The sequence below is a fragment of the Triplophysa rosa genome, linkage group LG10, assembly GCF_024868665.1.
Source record: "Triplophysa rosa linkage group LG10, Trosa_1v2, whole genome shotgun sequence".
Classification (NCBI taxonomy): domain Eukaryota; kingdom Metazoa; phylum Chordata; class Actinopteri; order Cypriniformes; family Nemacheilidae; genus Triplophysa; species Triplophysa rosa.
The window spans coordinates 20357431-20375497 of NC_079899.1; the positions used below are offsets into that span (position 1 = coordinate 20357431).

At 38.6% G+C, this 18067-nt stretch overlaps 3 protein-coding genes across 5 annotated transcripts in view; 2 read left to right on the forward strand and 1 right to left on the reverse strand.

The window, feature by feature from the left end:
* The first annotated feature begins 235 nt into the window (after positions 1-235).
* galcb (galactosylceramidase b) lies at positions 236-4815 on the forward strand. Of its 3 annotated transcripts, none has more exons than XR_008963733.1 (17): positions 236-428; positions 552-620; positions 702-765; positions 853-966; positions 1111-1250; positions 1339-1377; positions 1915-2045; positions 2182-2337; positions 2429-2553; positions 2658-2785; positions 2886-2975; positions 3065-3154; positions 3400-3544; positions 3691-3871; positions 3999-4124; positions 4269-4345; positions 4422-4535. XR_008963733.1 is itself a non-coding variant. In XM_057344666.1 (17 exons), exons 1-17 carry the CDS (start codon positions 288-290, stop codon positions 4563-4565), a joined length of 1998 nt encoding a protein of 665 aa, XP_057200649.1. In that variant the 5' UTR covers positions 236-287; the 3' UTR covers positions 4566-4815. The 3 variants fall into 3 exon arrangements, 2 of the variants coding, with proteins under 2 accessions (XP_057200649.1, XP_057200650.1); XM_057344666.1 differs by having other exon boundaries at positions 3999-4162; positions 4422-4815; XM_057344667.1 differs by having other exon boundaries at positions 2206-2337; positions 3999-4162; positions 4422-4815.
* Positions 4816-4989: 174 nt separating this feature from the next.
* Positions 4990-9902, forward strand: ak7b (adenylate kinase 7b). The gene is made up of 18 exons (XM_057344665.1): positions 4990-5191; positions 5306-5482; positions 5732-5840; positions 5924-6018; positions 6126-6236; positions 6350-6433; positions 6510-6598; positions 6678-6768; positions 6846-6923; positions 7086-7235; positions 7318-7446; positions 7588-7681; positions 7758-7886; positions 7988-8041; positions 8550-8747; positions 8838-9052; positions 9445-9603; positions 9685-9902. The coding sequence occupies exons 1-18, from the start codon at positions 5111-5113 to the stop codon at positions 9718-9720; spliced, it is 2079 nt and encodes a 692-aa protein (XP_057200648.1). The 5' UTR covers positions 4990-5110; the 3' UTR covers positions 9721-9902.
* A 1431-nt stretch (positions 9903-11333) lies between these two features.
* The window catches only part of si:dkey-288a3.2 (protein phosphatase 1 regulatory subunit 37), a 38701-nt gene continuing 31967 nt past the window's right edge, over positions 11334-18067 (reverse strand). The window contains exon 11 of the mRNA XM_057343357.1: positions 11334-14174. Within this exon, the coding sequence (XP_057199340.1) occupies positions 13986-14174 (189 nt within the window). The 3' untranslated portion in view covers positions 11334-13985. The remainder of the gene's footprint in view (positions 14175-18067) is intronic.

Genomic DNA, 18067 nt, shown 5'->3' on the forward strand with positions numbered 1-18067 from the left:
TTGTTATGCTATAATAATCGAAGAGGAAGGGAAAGTGATAAAAATGAAATTCGCCTCATGTTGACTCAGTTCTACTAAAAGTTAAGTTACTAAAATGCTTTGCACCTCCACACATGTTGATATTGTATCCATAAACAGTATTAATGCAAATTATCTCTGTTAAAACAACCAAATCTATTGGAAAGGACTCCATAGAGGGGGCGTGACTACATGCGCGTTAACGCTAAGCGCCGCCCACCTAGGAAGTGCAAGTCAGGTGATAATGTAGCAGGAGCTCATGAGTTAGAATGAACACAGAAATTCAGTGTTTACTGCTTTTAAGTATTTTTCTCTCTGCACTTGTTTGTTCATGCGACGAATACTATTTATATGATGAATTCGGACTAGGACGATCGTTTGATGGCATTGGTGGTTTAAGTGGCGGTGGGGTGAGTGTTTTACTGTTAGTGTGGTTCCCCTTTTCTGAGTTACTAAAGAAGTGCTTAGTTGGTTTGTACAACATGCTAACGTGTGCAGAACGTAACTTGTTTAAAATATAAACTCTTTCACAGGCAACATCGCGTTTACTAGTCAATTATGCGGAACCGTATCGCAGTCAGGTACTGGATTACCTTTTCAAGGTGTGTATGACTGAAACCATTTTTTTACAGTTTGTCTATATTTATCTTATGATCTAATTACAAGTCATTGTTTATTTTCAGCCTAAATTTGGTGCTTCATTACAAATACTAAAAGTTGAAATAGGAGGCGATGCTCAGACCACAGGTGAAGAGAACAGTTTCATTTTTAAAGTGCAGTACAATATGTTGGCAATGTCAATATAGGTCATATAAGGACTGTAATGATTGACAGATGGAACTGAACCCTCCCATATGCATTATGAAGATGATGAGAATTACTTTAGAGGTTACGAATGGTGGCTAATGAGTGAAGCCAAGAAGAGGAACCCAAACATCACCCTCATAGGTAAAAAGAATCACAAATCTATTCTAAACCAATGGGGAGAACATGCATAAATACATGCATTTCTCATGAACACACAAATTGTAATTTATGTTGTTGTTTTCATGTTCCACATATCACCTCTAATGCCATTTTTGTCATTTACAGGTTTGCCCTGGGCTTTTCCCGGATGGGTGGGAAATGGTGAAAATTGGCCCTATGGTTTCCCTGATATCACTACCTCTTATGTGGTGTCATGGATTATTGGGGCCAAGCAGTACCATGACTTGGACATTGATTATGTCGGGGTAAATAGCTCCCACTTGTTCCACCGTAATTTCAGTTACTCTCAAATATTTTGTATTTGAGTCTGAATACATTTTTTTATTTGTATAGATATGGAATGAACGGAGCTTTGACACTAAATACATAAAGGTAAGTACTCACAAAACCTTTTAAACAATTGTGTCATTAACTTAAACTGTTGATTCAACCAAGTTCTGATTGGATACATTTTTCAAAGGTAATTTGCTTGTTTATTCTAAACAGCCAACTTAAAGTGAGAGTTCATCCAAACATAAGTGTTGTGTCATCATTTACTCACCCTATTGTCATTTCAACCCTGTATGACCTTCTTTCTTCCGCAGAACACAAAAGAAGATATTTTGAAGAATGTTGTTAACTGGCCCCCATTCACCTGCATTGGTTTTGTGAATGGGGGCCAGTGCTGTTCGGTTACCCACTTTCTTCAAAATATCTTCTTTTGTGTTCTGCGGAAGAAAGAAAGTCATGAAGGTTTGAAATGACAAGAGGGTGAGTAAATGATGACAGACTTTTCATTTTTGGGTGTACTATCACTTTAACTGCATAAAGAGACGGTTAAAGTTATTTTTTAGCCTAAATAGTTAGTTTATATTTCAATCAATATAAATATATTTTTACCTTTATATGTTTTTCTACCTTGTTTACTAGATTTTGCGATACACACTGGATAAAAGTGGCCTGGAGAGAGTTAAAATAATTGCCAGTGATAGTCTCTGGGAGCCAATCAGCTCCTCTGTTGTTGCTGACAGTGAACTCAGAGATGCTGTTGATGTTTTAGGGTAGGATTAACGTCTCTTTAAATGATTCTTTATTCCAAACAACAGCAATTTTTTGTAAAAAAAGAAATGTGGGAGTGTACAGTAGGAAAAAGAGTGGTGATGTCATTTCTTGATGTTGGAATTGTTGGATTGAAAGGGTTCATTACCCCGGTACCACCAGTTCACCTGAAGCCCTGAAGACAGAAAAGAAACTGTGGTCCTCTGAAGACTACAGTACTTTTAATAATGACGTTGGCGGAGGCTGCTGGGCGCGAATTCTCAACCAGAATTACGTCAATGGCAGAATGACAGCGTATGATATCATGATATACATTTTGATATTATATTTGTCATTTTTGTATCTGATTGTATCTGTCAGTACAAAATGTGTGCTCACATTTTAGGACCATATCCTGGAACCTTGTTGCCAGTTATTACGGAAACCTTCCCTTTGGAAGAGATGGACTAATGACTGCAAATGAGCCATGGAGTGGAAATTATGTTGTTGAGTCCCCCATCTGGATAACTGGTAATGTGTTTTATTGTATACATTTATATGACGTGCATCATGTAGAATGATATAGATCATGTATGATACAAACTAATAAAGTATCTTGGTGTAAATCCAAAAAGCTCACACTACCCAGTTTACTGAGCCTGGCTGGAAGTACCTGCAGACTGTTGGACAGCTGATGCACGGTGGGAGTTATGTTGCACTGACTGATGGGAAAGGAAATCTAAGCTTAATCACTGAAACCATGGTTAGACTTTTGAAATAGATGTTCAGAACAGTTAGCATAACATTAAATGCTTTTGTTTGTTTTTTTCTGTATTCACATGTGTACACTTTATTTTTTTCAGACTCATGATCACTCTGTGTGTATAAGACCTCCACTACTTCCCTATAATGTCTCGGCACAGAATGTAACGTTTCATCTGAGAGGGTCTTTCGTGAGTTCTGCTGCTGTGATTTAAATTGGTTTATAGCAGGTAAAAATAGTACAGTGAGGAGAACATTGTGGAATATTCTGTCTTAACAGGCTTCCATTAGTGAGCTGAAGGTGTGGCATTCAAAGTTTGATTTCAAAGGAGACAAGACAGTCCTGTTCCAAAATCTTAAGCCTGTTAAAGTGAGTACTGTATATTCAAAAAGTTTTCATAACCTTTTAAAGACAGTTTTCGGTACACTAATAAATTAGATGATGATGCTGAATCCTCTCATAACCTTAACATTAAAGACTTTGTGAAACCCTTTACAAGCGATTTCTGCAGCTTCTGTTTTAATAAAATACATTTTGTTCTTATTGCTGTTTTCTTGTGTGCTACACTTGATATTTAAGTTCTAACATATATCTGTGAATTGTGGATGTTGTAGGTTATTGAGGGGTCTTTCAGCATAGAGCTCGATGTTGATGAAGTCTATACTTTTACCACTATCACAAATGGTCAGAAAGGGAGTTATCCAGATCCTCCACTCTCTGCTCCCTTTCCTAAAACTTATAAAGACGATTTTGATGTCCGTAAGTAGTTTCAGCCTCCTTTGTTTTCTTACTGACTTATTATCTTGAAATATTTAATTGACCACATGAAATTAAGTATAAGTGGAGGAGTACACTATAAGAGGGGGGAAATGTATGTTAACTCTTGTGCTCCCTATCTCCCGCAGAACATCCTTATTTCTCAGAGGCTCCCAACTTTGCCGATCAGACGGGTGTTTTTGAGTACTTCACTAACCTGACGGACCCCGGCCCTCATGTTTTTACTTTGAGACAGGTGGTCACTCAGCGCCCTGTGACCTGGGTCGCAGATGCTGATCAGACAATCAGCGTTATTGGTGATCATAACTGGTATGTACACTATTTTCCCAATTGCATATAAACACATTTTATTATTAGTGCAGCTGCATGAGGATTGAAGCAAAATATTCAAACTATATTGTTATAAATTAGTATTGATTATTACAATCTCTTTCAGGCAGGACTTGATGGTATCGTGTGATGTGTACATGGAGACTGTGCGCACTGGTGGGGTCTTTATTGCGCTCAGAGTGGATAAAGGTGGAGGTGTGGTCCGCAGTGCAAAGGGGATCTTCTTCTGGGTGTACGCAGATGGCACCTATAAAATCACCAGTGACCTTAGTGAGAAATAACAAAAAGCTATTCTCAATAACAAAAGCCTTCTGTTCACTTTACAACGTTGTATTGACTGCGTCAGGTCATATTACCAAAACGTTTTATATTACAGGAGGAATAATCATTCTTGCTGAAGGATTCTCTGGAACTAGAGCACATGTATGGTACACCTTGACCCTCACAGTCGAGGTATGTTAAGTTGTATATAAAAAGGTTCACATATATTAATTATAGGATCCCCTTATCTGTCATTGTCTGTTTTTAGGGAGACTATGCATCTGCAGAACTCAATGGCTCACCTCTCTGGAAAAATGAAGTGCCCTCGGAGTCAAGAAATGGATGGGCGGCCATTGGCACTAGTTCCTTTGAACTCACACAGTTTGATAATTTTGCTATAAAGGCAGAATAACTCCCAGCCTTGTCTTTGTTTTGACATTGTTGTGAAAACGCTGAACAAGCATTTTAAGGGTTGTGACTGATTTGCATATAAACAGATTTAATGGTTAAATTAGGTTTTCAGTTATGTAGCACTGCGACTTAATAGAAAGTAACAATTTAAACCAGTTATGTGATTCATTGTAAAAATGTAAAATTATTTATTATAATTAATTTATTTGTGAATGTTTTTCACTCAAACACATGATTCTGTTTAATAAATTCCTGAAGTTTTATTTTATGTAGCCTAGATGTCTGCAGTGTTGTTTAGAGACGTTGTTGATTTAGCGTGTTATATTTAATAATAGTATATCAATTGTTTAACTTGATTTTTAAGATATTTGATCTTAACAAAAATTCGCCCCAATCATGCAAAAAATAAATAATAACGTAAATCTATGGAAATGTTTTGAGCAAAGCGAATAAACTTGCACTCGCATGAGGGCGTAATTTTGTTGCGCTTAAAGACCTCACGTGATCAACCGTTTCCAAGCAACGTATCAACAAAAGGTGGCAGCCATGACAGAGGAGACGCTGCAAAACTCCAAACGGGTTTTCATTAGCAATCTTAATACATACTCGTCGAAATATATCGCAAAGGTAATTAGCCTACATCGTGGCCGCCACGTAAACATGACAAGTCTTCGCTAATAGCATGTTTCTTTGTGAGGGTATGTCAAAGACTTACTTAATTTCGTGTTCTGCTCTGTTTAGTTTTTAAACTCATGTTTAGTTGGTGCGTCTCTTGTGGACACTGATCCTGACGCAGAGAAAGAGGAGGACACATTGCATGATGGGCATTCAGAAATCAAAGAGACCACCTTCCAGATTGTGGGGAGTGTTTCCAACCCAACGGAAGAGAAGTGTGGATACATTGAAGAAGAGTACAGTGTAAATATTACAATATTTACTATATTTACTTTATTTATGTGCTACAGTTTGTTATGTAAAAGTAGTTGTTTAAAAAACAAAATTTCTATGCTACTTGCTTTTACACGGTTCCTGCTTGGAAATGTAACGTTGTGAATTATGCTCTTTGTTGGCTGACAACTAAAAGCTCTCTCACTTGTACAGGTAAGTTGCTTAAAGGGGCCTGCTATATGTAAAATAGAAATGCACTTAATTTTTTAATCTTTCTAGAGCTGTGAGCGTGAAGACCTTCTCCATCATCTGATGAAGTGTGATGTCATCATTTATAATATTTCTCAGCATCCTGATCAGATAGCTGAAGCACAGTGGGCCGTCTCGGGTATCATTGACACTTTTTAAATGACTGAATAAATGTACTGTCTCCTGCCATAAATTCTTAGTTGTATAATCCTCCCATCACAGCTCTTCACGAGGAAATGGACACATTTTCTGAACCAAAGATGTTCATCCTTGTGTCATCCATCATGACATGGGCTATGACTACACCAGCTGATAAAGTGAGAGATACCTTTGTTGTAGTTGAATTGATTATATTTAATAGATTTCATGGTTAACGTTTAAATGGAAAGAAATGTTAATGCTAATTGTCTCTACTATGCTGTAGGATGATCCAGAGATTCCTTTTACAGAAGGCCATTACCGGAGAAGAAAATCACACCCCAACTTCCAGGATCACATCAGTTTGGAGAAACTTGTTGTCAAATTAGGCAAAACTGTAAGTGAAGATAATAGTATTTGAGTTGAAAAGTAATTTAATGTTTTCTTTGTCATTAAAGAGATCTTCAACATATTTGAGGGGTGCCATATTCATATGATTATGATTTTCAGAAAAGCTCCCAGTTCTCCACATATGTGGTTGCATCGGGGCTACAATATGGAATGGGAGAACACATCTTTCACCTCTTTTTTAAGGTACAACTCATACTGGAGAAATGGACTGTGATTCAAAAAGATCTCATTTTTATTTATTTTTTATTGCTTCCTGTAGATGTCATGGTTGGGTGAAGTCCCGAAGGTGCCTGTTTTTGGAGATGGCTCAAATATTGTTCCCACTATTCACATCAGTGATCTGGCAGGGTTAGTACATTTTTTGTCACACAATTCATGCAAAATACATTACTGAACATCTACACTCCATTGACTTGCATTCATTTAGGATCATCCAAAATGTCATTGATCACAAGCCAGGGTCACACTACATTGTTGCTGTTGATGACTCCAAAAACACAATGGAGAATATCATCAAGGTGAGATTTTTTTGTCACAGCAGATTTTCGTATGGAAATTAATGACTTTCATAACTCGTAGTCTTCATGTTTTTAAGGCAATATCTTTTGCACTCGGGTCAGGAAAAACACAGAAAGTTTCAAGAGAGGACATTTTCCTCGAACAGGATCTTACGGTAAAATGTCAATATTGTTCCAGTACAATGAAAATGATTGAACTTATTTTAAATTCGCTAAGCATGCTTTTCATGAATGCATAAACACTTTCTTTTAAAGACAAAACTCTCTTTTAGAGTTTTGGATTTGTATTGACTGAGATTTTTTTTGCTTTGCCTTAGCAAACAGATATTGATTCTTTATTTGTCAACCTTCGAGTTGAAGCACCCTATCTAAAGGAGAATTTTCATGTCCAGTGGGTGTCTGAGGCCGGCATTATTGAAAACATTGAACAGATCACAGAAGAATACAGACAGAACAGGGGACTGCCGGTATGATAAAATACCTGTTACAAAGAGTTATGTTTGAGGTCTTCTCATTATGAGCGCCCACATAAATGCTGTGTTTCTTCAGCCCACTCGTATCTGCATACTGGGACCTCCTGCTGTTGGGAAAAGCACCGTAGCAGAAATGATCTGCAAGCATTACCAACTTCATCATATTAAACTTAAGGAGACTCTAACTGAAACATTACACAACCTGGTTTGTATTGTACAGCACAGAATGTATTCTGACCAGTATGTCTGAGACCGCTTTTTATTTATTTAATGTAACTGGTCACAGGTTAGCAGGTCACATTGCATTTTTCTTACTTGATACATAAACCGAATTAAATCTTCTCAGGAAGTAAGTGTCCAGATGGAAGACCTGGAAGACGATCCGAGTGAAGCTCAGGAATTCCTGGACACTTTAAAGGAAAACATGAATCTGAACGGAGGTTGTTAATGTAACTTTTTAATCGCAATGTAGTATTTAAAAAAAAAGGCAGTTCATAGTACTTATTTTATGTGCAGGACGACTGGATGACCAGTATGTTCTCCGTATTATAAGAGACAAACTCAAGACCAAACCTTGTATGAATCAAGGCTTTGTTTTGGATGGATTTCCAAAGACATATGAGCAGGCAAAGGAGCTATTTAAAAGTGAGATTTTTTGATTCATTATGTAATTTCTTCCTTAATTCACGATTCTGATTTGTGCTGTAGTCGAGTTGATTTTGCGTGACTATTTAAATATTCAACAGGTGATGAAGACCATGAAGACTTGGAATCTAAATGTGAAGAAAAGATCATTCCAGGTGTGTAATTTATTAATAAAAGTATTATGCAGATTAGAAAATCATTTTAAAGCCTTTAAGATAGTCTTTAAAATGTCTCAATTGCAATTATTAGCTTTTGCTCTTACAAAACTGATTTGTATTATACATATCGTTGCTGTCCTTCTGAAACCTCAGATGTCCAAATTCGCTGTTTTTCAGGAAATGGGAAAAAACACTGTACTTTTTAAATGATTACGTACTAGTCAAAGTTGACAATCACTTCTTAATACTTTTAATTGGTTAGATATTTGCAAAACCCAGTGACAAACATAATGATAATGGGTGACTAATAATAATTATTATATGAGGTTTCAGAAGGATATTTAAATTTATTTTTGTTGAGCTCTAAAAATAGCTTTTTGAAGCATGTTCAGTGCATATTGTTGCTTATATTTCAGTATGAAATCCTACAGAACTATTTAAGTGTTAAAGCAGGTGGCTGTAAACATTACGGCAATATTAAATCAATGATCTCTGTATTCTCCAGAGTTCGTGTTCTCACTTAATGCCACTGATGTTTTCCTGAAAAACCGAGTTCTGAACCTACCAGAAAGTCTCGTAGAAGGAACCTCCTACAGCCCTGAACAGTTCCTTCAGCGCTTGGCCAGATTCAGAGAGAGAAATGTAGAGGATGAGACGATACTGAACTACTTTGAAGATCTTGAGATTCATCCTGAACTCTTTGGTAATTTTGGAAGGCCGAACTTGAACATCGTTTAAAAGAAAGGAATCCGTAAAATCAATTGATTTGGTGCATTTTCTGCTTTTATTTTAGAGATAACAAGCAACGATGACAATGAGTACTTGATGGTCACAGAGAAGATTTCTAGAAAAGTGGGCAAACCAAAGAACTACAGCCTAAACTCAGAGGAGGTGGAGGAGGCAGAGAGACGGCAAGCTGAGGAACAGTTAAAGAAACAGCAAGCACAGATGTCAGAACTCCAGGAGAAAGAGGAAGCCCAGAGCAGAGCTCAGTGCTGGGATGAGTGGGTATGCTCATGGCCATCAAACTTATCCGCTTATAAATAAAGTGGATTGTGTTTCGGTCTAAATAAAAAAAATCACAGGAAATATGATGGAATACTTATGTAACAGATGGCGGAAAGATGGGTGTTAATTTATATGCACAGCCAACAGAAATATTTTTACTACACGACAGCAGCAAACATAGAATTGCAGGTTTACACTGAATTACTCGGAACCAACTTAATTTTGCGGTACAGTGATTTAATTTGTTATATAATATAATGTTATGTACAGTGGGCATGAAAACCAATAGGGTGAGTTTGTGCCCACACACAAAAAAACATCTAGTTCATTTAATGTCATTTTGTCTGAAATATGTGTATGTCTGCATAACGTATGTTTGTTTGTGTTTTTAGAATCAGCGTCTTGAAGAGGTTAAAAGACAAGAGCATGAACTGTTGGAGTCTCAGACAGCACCTATGAGGGATTACCTGATGAGGGCTGTTATGCCCACTCTCACCCAAGGGCTCATCGAATGCTATAGAACACTCCCCGATGACCCAATAGACTTCCTGGTAGGTTGGTCTTGGTTAAAAACAGTTCTGTTGATTTATTTTGGTGAAAATTCCCATTTACATGTACCACTGTTTTCACAGGCCGAGTACCTTCTGAAAAATAACCCTGAAGCATAATTAAACATGACGATTGTTCTCCTGAGTTCAGCTGTAGGGACAACTATTGCGATTTCTTTTCAGTTGCGAGAATTTCTTTTGTAATCGTAATGGCAAATAAGGATCTAATTGAATGAGTCCATGATTATAAATAACAGCTGTATTACTGTATGCACATCAAATATAATAAAAATCAAATGAAAAAAAACTCTCGCTGTGTTTGCTTGCCTATAAATGAAAAAAAAAATCCATAATGAAATAAAATCTTGATAGAAAGAAGGTAATTCTTTTAGGATAGTTTCGATAATGGTTTTACAGTGCTTTGTAATGAGGAAAGTATTTTCATCATGATTATTCTCATTTATCATCTGCTTCCAAATGATAAAGTTTACAAATGACAACGTATCCTTTTTTATTGTATTATTTCATACAGTAAATAAATATTATATTCAGGGAGTACTGTAGTCCTTTTACTGTTTATAAGATTCTGAATAGTGCAAGGACTTTGACAAATGCTCACACAACCGACAATACAATGCATAACAATTCTACTTAAAAAAAGGCAAACCAAATGTGCAAGAGGCCAATATACACCAGGCAATAGCAGGGCACGACGACATGAGGAATTATTTGGTAAACAGCAGCAGAAGGTGGCAATATACCATCAACTGGGCTTGAATCTGCAGCAAGTCAAATGCAATGATAATGGATGTACATCTGCTCTGAATGCTATTGTGTACGACAATGCACAGGTGCGGAAGGTTAGGCAGAAATATTGGCTGTCTGTAATATGGATGGCCCTGAGGTGGAAAATGTTTATGAATTTGTTGATCAGCACTTTTGATACGGCTCAAATCTAAACATGTTTTCTGAACATCAGCCTTTGGGTCTGTAAGTGTGTTTACTCACCTTTCGTTTACGCGTTAAGTATTAATTACTTGCCCTGATTTATCAATCAATTTATAATATATTACTTCATAGAAGATTTTATGGCCAAAAATTAAAAGCTACAACTATTTGAAGAATTTGTCAGATTACTAAACTATGCCACTAGATGGCACTACCACACAAGCAATAGCAGGAATTTGGACCCTTGTCAAGACTTTCCTCCGAGTGGAGTTAACTTCCGACTATATAAGCAACACTTTGTTTGTTTAAATAGATTGTACAAACACTAAATACAATAGTTTTTTTATAACTTTAATGTGGGCGTGCATTTTTTCTGCATTTGTAGCATGTGCCTCGTCAACTATAGTTGCACGTATAAACTCTGCCTATTAACATTGTATTGAAATACCACGATCTAAATGAAGTGTGTCAGCACTGAATCCTCGTTCACTGATGTTCATGTTTACTCCGGTAAATTCATTGGATGAATGAGTATTTCTGTCTTGTTTCAAACAGTTAAGCAAAATCTTACATGCATTTAGAGGGGCGGGGAAAAGTGTTTTGTTGCTTAGGAACAGTTGTGTCTCTGTCTCAGCGGGGGTCTTCTTGTGAATATCATTATGTTCCATTCAATCGAAAAAATGACACATTTTTCTTGTCTGCCAATATTTATCATCGGCAGCACTCACTTTCAGGGTTTGATAATGTCTTTTTATTGATTTAGGGGTCAGTGTCTGGGATTATAAACTAACTTTGTATCAAAATAATATTGTAGATGTCTACAATGGAAGGTACGTTGCAGGCAAACGGCAGAAACTACAAAATTGCCAAGACGTACAGTAGACAAATCATTTTTCTCTATAAAACACATCACCAATAAGTATTAAAGATCACTCTGAAGTGAAGCACCCCACAGGCTTACAGAGGAGATGGGTGAGGCCAGAGGACGCTGTGAGGAGCGCAGCGGTACCCAGCGACGGATTGCGCGCATCATCGTGTTGACAGGAGGAAGGAAGGAGGAGAGGCAAAGACACGTACAGCAGGGATGCTGGTACCCAGACCGGAGATTCATCAAAACGGGGGAACACCTCCAAGAAGTGTGTGTGTGCATCGTCCCTTTGGAAAGTCAGTGAGATTTTCTAGTGATTGAAGACGACTAGGAAGGGGTCAGTAAGAACAATACTGTGCATTATTAATGTCGTGAAGTGCCATCTATGATTGCTTACCATGATGTCAAAGATAATGATTACTGAGATAAATTCAACCTTTGCAACACGTGTAAGCCTATCTCTTTTAGAAGGTCTTCTCTGGATGTCTGGACATATTAAATTAAGTATCTATCCTCGAAGTAAACAGAAGTCACATGATAAATTGATTTAAATGATTTTTGCAAATTCTATCCTTCAAACTATCAACTTAGGTAAACAACTGTAAAATATACTGTTACAATACAAGGCAGGATATAATAAATACATACATGTACTATTTAAAGATAAATGATATATTTCATATATTTTAGGTTGGGGTGGGTTGTCACACAATTTAAATGCTGTAATTATAAACAGACTTGTTTTGATATTTTGGCACGTGCCATTGTTGCCGTTTCATTAATTGTTTTATTTCAAATGCAATATTTTGTATTGTGCACTAACTTTCCATCCCATGTAAATATTCACACTGTATATTTAACAGGCTTCTATTATGACAGTTTACGCCATATAGCGTGATTTTATGTGCCTGTACAGAAATTGATTTTCAAAAAAGAACCTATTACCAAAAATAATCAATGAAATAAAAAGTGTGACAACTAGCCCCAGTCTACCCTAAATAAAAACATACATCATAGAAAACATGCCATAATATCCTCCTGTCAATTGTCACCAGGTGCTCACTTACAACCGTCCAATTTTTTGGGCTCTGCACTAAAAACTGTTTGACATGTTATCTTTGAGTACAGCCGTACAGGCCGCATCACTCCGAGCGTCTGCGCATCTGTTCCAAACATCCTCGCGATCGGGTTTCAAAGTCTGTTTGTTGTAGAGCCGGGGTGGGTTGAAGCTGGCTGGGCGATGTTCGGCAGAGTTGGTAAGATGGAAGCCTTTGTTAAAAACATCAGGTAGAGCGTGGGGGGGCTGTTGGCACAGCGGCGGCTGCCCCCATGCTGTTCTGTCAATCTGCCCCTGCCCCGTGCCGGGAGAGGAAGGGGGGCAGACACCGGGGGGCCGATCTTCCATGAGACCCAAATCACGGCAGACGAGGAAAGATCGTCCCTGGCTAAATACAGTTATCCGCCCTCGTCTGTCAATCAAGAAATGTTTGAGTAATTTTGGGATTTGCTAAGAAAAGAAATCTGGGGTGTGGAATACTGTAGGTTTTGATATGCAATGCGTGCTGGTGATGAACAATTTCCATTTCTTACAGTTTCTTATTCGAGTTTTTGGAGAAATGTTTGCTATTTTTTGTAAGAATTACTAGCTAAACCCCATTAACTGTTACTCAATTAATGGCATGTGTTTGTGAAATTAAATATAATTGAAAAAACTCACATACAGTAATTACAAACCCAAGTAAGGATCTTAAATTAAATTTACAATCTCAAGCTCAAATTTATTGCAAACCAAGGTTGTTTTTAATTCACCAAGCAAATTCATAATTACCTTAAATTTTAAGACACATTTTGTCGGGCAGCAGAAGGTACTTCGTCTACGTTTCATAAAAGCCGCCTGTATTTTCTCATACAACACCTTTTCATGTGCATTTACAATGTAAACCATAAGAAACGGAGGGGGGGTACAAGGCTTCCTCTGTGTTTCTCCTCCGTGACACATTCCTTTGTTGCTGGCTACCGTTGAACGGCGCGTGTAAACTAAGCCCCTGCGCAGAGGTAGATCTCAGCTTCTTAAATTTAACATATGTTCTCCTTCCCACACATTGTGATTCTCTTCGCCGCCGGTAAACGATACATGTGAGAGAGAGTCTGAGGCGCTCGGCGATGTCGTCTTGTCATCCGGACGGCGATACGCTACATTAGCAGACGCAGGCAGGGAAGGGGCCTCATACACGAGTGTGAATATTAGGGAAGATGGAACCCGAGCAAACAGGATTTGGAGCGCACCTATGTATCAACACAGATTTAGTCAAGAGTCACCCTCGAGGGACGTGAAGAGAGATGGAGGGAGAGAAAAGAGAGGCTTCCAAGCAGTTCTCTTCATTCCTAGATGAATCACGTTGGGAGTGGGCTTGCAAAATTGCTTTATGGAAAGTGGAGGAAGCCTCAACGGGAACATTAGATGGCAAACAGCAGGAGGGCCACTGTTTCATTAGGGAGAGAGGCTTCGGCTTTATTACAAGGATTTGGAGTTTTATGGTTATCATTATTTGCGATAGAATTATTATGCTTATATGTCTTCTAGTCGGCTGTTTGGGTGGGGAGAAGAGTCGGGGAGAGTAGGGGTGGTCTCGCTGAGGTCTGGAGGACCTGGAGCAGCGGGCCGCAGGGCCGTGTCTTTGGCAGTCATCGCGTTTGATGCGCACAGATCGGAAATCCTGCTTAGTAGCACCTTCTGCGTGTCGATCAGGAACTCCTCCTGAACAACAGAAGAGAAAGAATTTCAGTTTATACGATACAGTTTTGTCAATAGCTTGCCAGGAACTGTGACTAATATACTGGCGTGGGAAAAACAACTGATTCCCACATTGACAAATAAAAGAAACTTTTCAAAAGAAAATCAGAAAGGATGGATAGTTGGCATGCGGAAGCCTCAACGTGAGATATGGCTCCATCTCATAAACTATCACCAGGGATGACCAGGCCCCGGATGCCACCCATGCGATTCGTAACGTTGGTAAGAACGGGCCCTGCCTGTTTGGCGGCGCCAACCTTCCGACCCCAGCGGAGCTCTGTGGCGGCCGCTATGCTGCGGTGTACCAAGCAAGCTGCCCGCCCTCCCTACCGGGCGGGCCGTCTGCAACAGAGCAGTTAATAAAGAGATTGATTATCGGCCTGTCAGGAAGTGACAGTTGGACAGAGCTACTCCCCATGAATGACAGAGGGCACGCACCGCTCCCAGCAGCCGAGAGCGCCAGAACCAGCACTGTGCCACCAGCACCTCCGCACTGTGCCAACCTTGCTACGGGGTGGAAGAGCCCCGCCGCGAACACAGCCATCGCCTTCTGGAGCAGCAGCTACACGGCTGCTGACTTCACTTCCTGTGCCAGAGTCAGAGTTCAACGCCGCTGGCCGCTGCAGGATCTGGGCGTATGAGCGACTGGATCCAAACAACACGTATGTGCATGTTTTTTTTTGCGAGATGCATGAACATTACCATTAGGGGAGGAGCGTAGAGGGGTGTTTCTGCAACTTTGGGTACTTACAGTATATGTCAAAGATTCCGATTATATATAACAAGTCGCATTTCTGCTTATTTATATATGTGTATAGATATATTTGATATAGATCACATTAAATCTTTTAGTCTGACATTTTTTTTCATGGATTTTATACTGATTTATCTTGTGTTATTGTTTGTCCCAGACCTATTATATAATAATATATTTTTTATTTAATCATTATATCAAAAATACAATGTTAATATACTATGTTAAATATATTATTATCTCAAAATACGTAGTTGTGCAAAAATAATGTTTTTAATATTTACACAAATTATGATTAATAGACGATTCACAATAATCATTTAGAATTTATGGTAATTCAGTCGTGGCACCATTTTCACGATGACTATTTTTGAAATATTTTCAAAAAGTTTGCAAGGTCAAAATGGGATAATAATGGCAAATAGGTTTACATATAAAAACACACAAAAAAAGATACATTCAACATCAGTCACACAAGTTTGTCTTCATTTCTATGTCATTTGTGATAAACTCTACAGCTAAAAGAAAAAATAATTTCATATATTAACCGTTTCATTTTTTTTCCCGCAGTTGGAGGAAAGTGTTCCGGAGTGGCTCTACGCTCTTGCAGGGGTGATCACATGTACATCTTACCATATTTTCCTTTAATTATCCTTCTCATTTCTCTGTTCTCTTTATGTATGTATGTTTGTTGGTTTTTATAGCCGGTTATCTGTATTCTTTGATGTATGGTGACCTCCACAAGTAAACATAACTGTTGACCCACTCAGCCTGTTGGACCAGCCAGATAGCGGGACCATATGTCTCGATGCTCACGGATTAGCAACAGTGCATTAGAGAAACAGAAGTGGTTTCCTTCTAATTAATGATTTAGCACATCACAGGTACACACACACACACACACACTTGCACGCCTCATCCGGCCTGCTATGTCAGTCCCGCCGAATGAAGGGCTGTCTGCGCGCTGTGGCAATCTCACGACTGACTTTGTTTGAAGTCACTCTCGTCTGCCTCTTCTGCCGCGCGCCTGTCTGTTGGTCGCGTCCCCCTTTTTTAATGAAACAGAAGCGTTAATAGAATCACTGGGAAAAGCAGGTGATAAAAGTCGATCCGTCGAGCGCGCCTGTATCCTGAGTTGCGAGCGCGCTGTTCAAACAGAGCATTGTTCAAAGACAATGCATGCAAAAGACACGCGGGCTGCCGAAGGAATAAAAAAAGAGAGGGGGGAAATGGAAAAAAGCTGCTCCCTGTCTTCAGTGAGATCAAAACAACGGCAAGGTAAAATATACAATGAAGGGCCCCCTGATCTGACCAGCATCTCAGATGAGAGGAGAATGCAGACATTCTGACATGTTACACACAGAGAGAGAGAGAGAGAGAGAGAGAGAGAGAGAGAGAGAGAGAGAACAAGAGAGATAGCAAAACACAGAGGGTGAACATCAGGTCTCAGAAAAGTTTGAGATGAAACATTGTGTGAAACGCACTCTATTTGGGCCTTATGAATGCATTCATGGAACGGTGTACATGCATTACAAATGTCAAATTAACGCCTGATGGAAGCAATGTTTGCCTATTTATGATATTCTGAGCATATGAATGACCCTCAAAGAGATGAAAATATCCCAAATCGTTCATTCACGGAGGGCCTGAGAGGTAAACGCGCATGGCTCGACGGGCTGATTTCAGACAATAAAGATATCGCGTTCCGGCTTGACAACGCGAATGAATTTTGGACACATTCCGAGGCATGTTTTCCAAACGTCACCCCAGGATATCTGCGATCAAGTGCTTCTTCTCGTACGCCGACGGAACGACTTGTCATTTTCTCATTGTGGGAAAAACAGAACTCTCTTTTACACTTCATTGGCCATCACAGAGATCAATACGAGCCCCGGTAAGGGGTATATCTATCGGCACGGAGCACAAGTATCTTAGAAGAGGCAGCAGGGAAAAAAGAAGGAAAGAAGCTGTATTTCGGTCGACACAGATGGACAGGAACCTTTATGGTGGAGGCTCCTGCTGGCATGGTGCCACCAGCCCAGAATCCCTTTGTTTGCCAGGCTACTAAACTAATAGAGATAAAAGCAGGTTCCTGCTGGCCGGGAATTATAAAGTCATTAACGAATACAAATAACGTTGAGACAAGGATAGAGTCTGAGGGGTGTGATGCATTTTGGGGGTTCTGACCGAGGTTGGATGTCTCTGATGGGGACGGCCATTGTGTAAACAATCTATCAGGGCCAATGAGACACTGCGAACTTTCACTTCTGATAGTCACCGGTCTTTATTAACACACGGGTGGTTGACATGAAATACTTTGGGAAATGTACATGTCCTCTGTTTATAAGCTTATTTCAGAACACCATTTTGCTAACCGTCTCTCTCTCGCTTTCTCTCACTATGTATTATAGACCACTTCGCAAAATGTAAACACTGGTTTCATTTTTTTATTTAGTCAATCTTACACACATAATTAAATCTTAAAGATATTTGTTTAACATTTGATTTTGTTGTGCTAAAAGACTGAAACAGGAAGTTCTTCCGGACCAGCATTGGACAAGCACCGCTCACGTTTTCCGAAGTGGTCTATACATATAGCATATATACAGTATATAAAGTATCCTATTGTGCAAATTATTTTAAAATGTAAAATGTAATCTTTTTCTTTACTGTGTAAGTACAAAATAGAAATATAGAACTGTCAATGATAGCAATATATTTTTTGTAAAAACTGTAAAAAATAGTTTGCTAAAAGTAATTAGTAATTAGTATTTAGCATGAACGAGTGTAATTAAAATGAGTAAAAAATTTGACATTGTCCAGTTAAAGAAAATAATATTGACATTTGTCTATTCATCAATTCATATAAATTCCTAAAATAATGATGTTAGTAAAAATAAAATAAAAACATATGGACATTATTACGTGTCAACCACGCATATATTTTTTAAAAGATGACAATCTTCCAAAAATGTTTATACTGTCCACAGTAGTCATTTCCTTGAACTTTCACGCACAGACTATATTGTTTCCCTCTGTCTGATCAAATAGTAATTCATTTCTTTTTGTGGTTTTCGTTTTTTTCTCCCCCAAATCTTTTAAT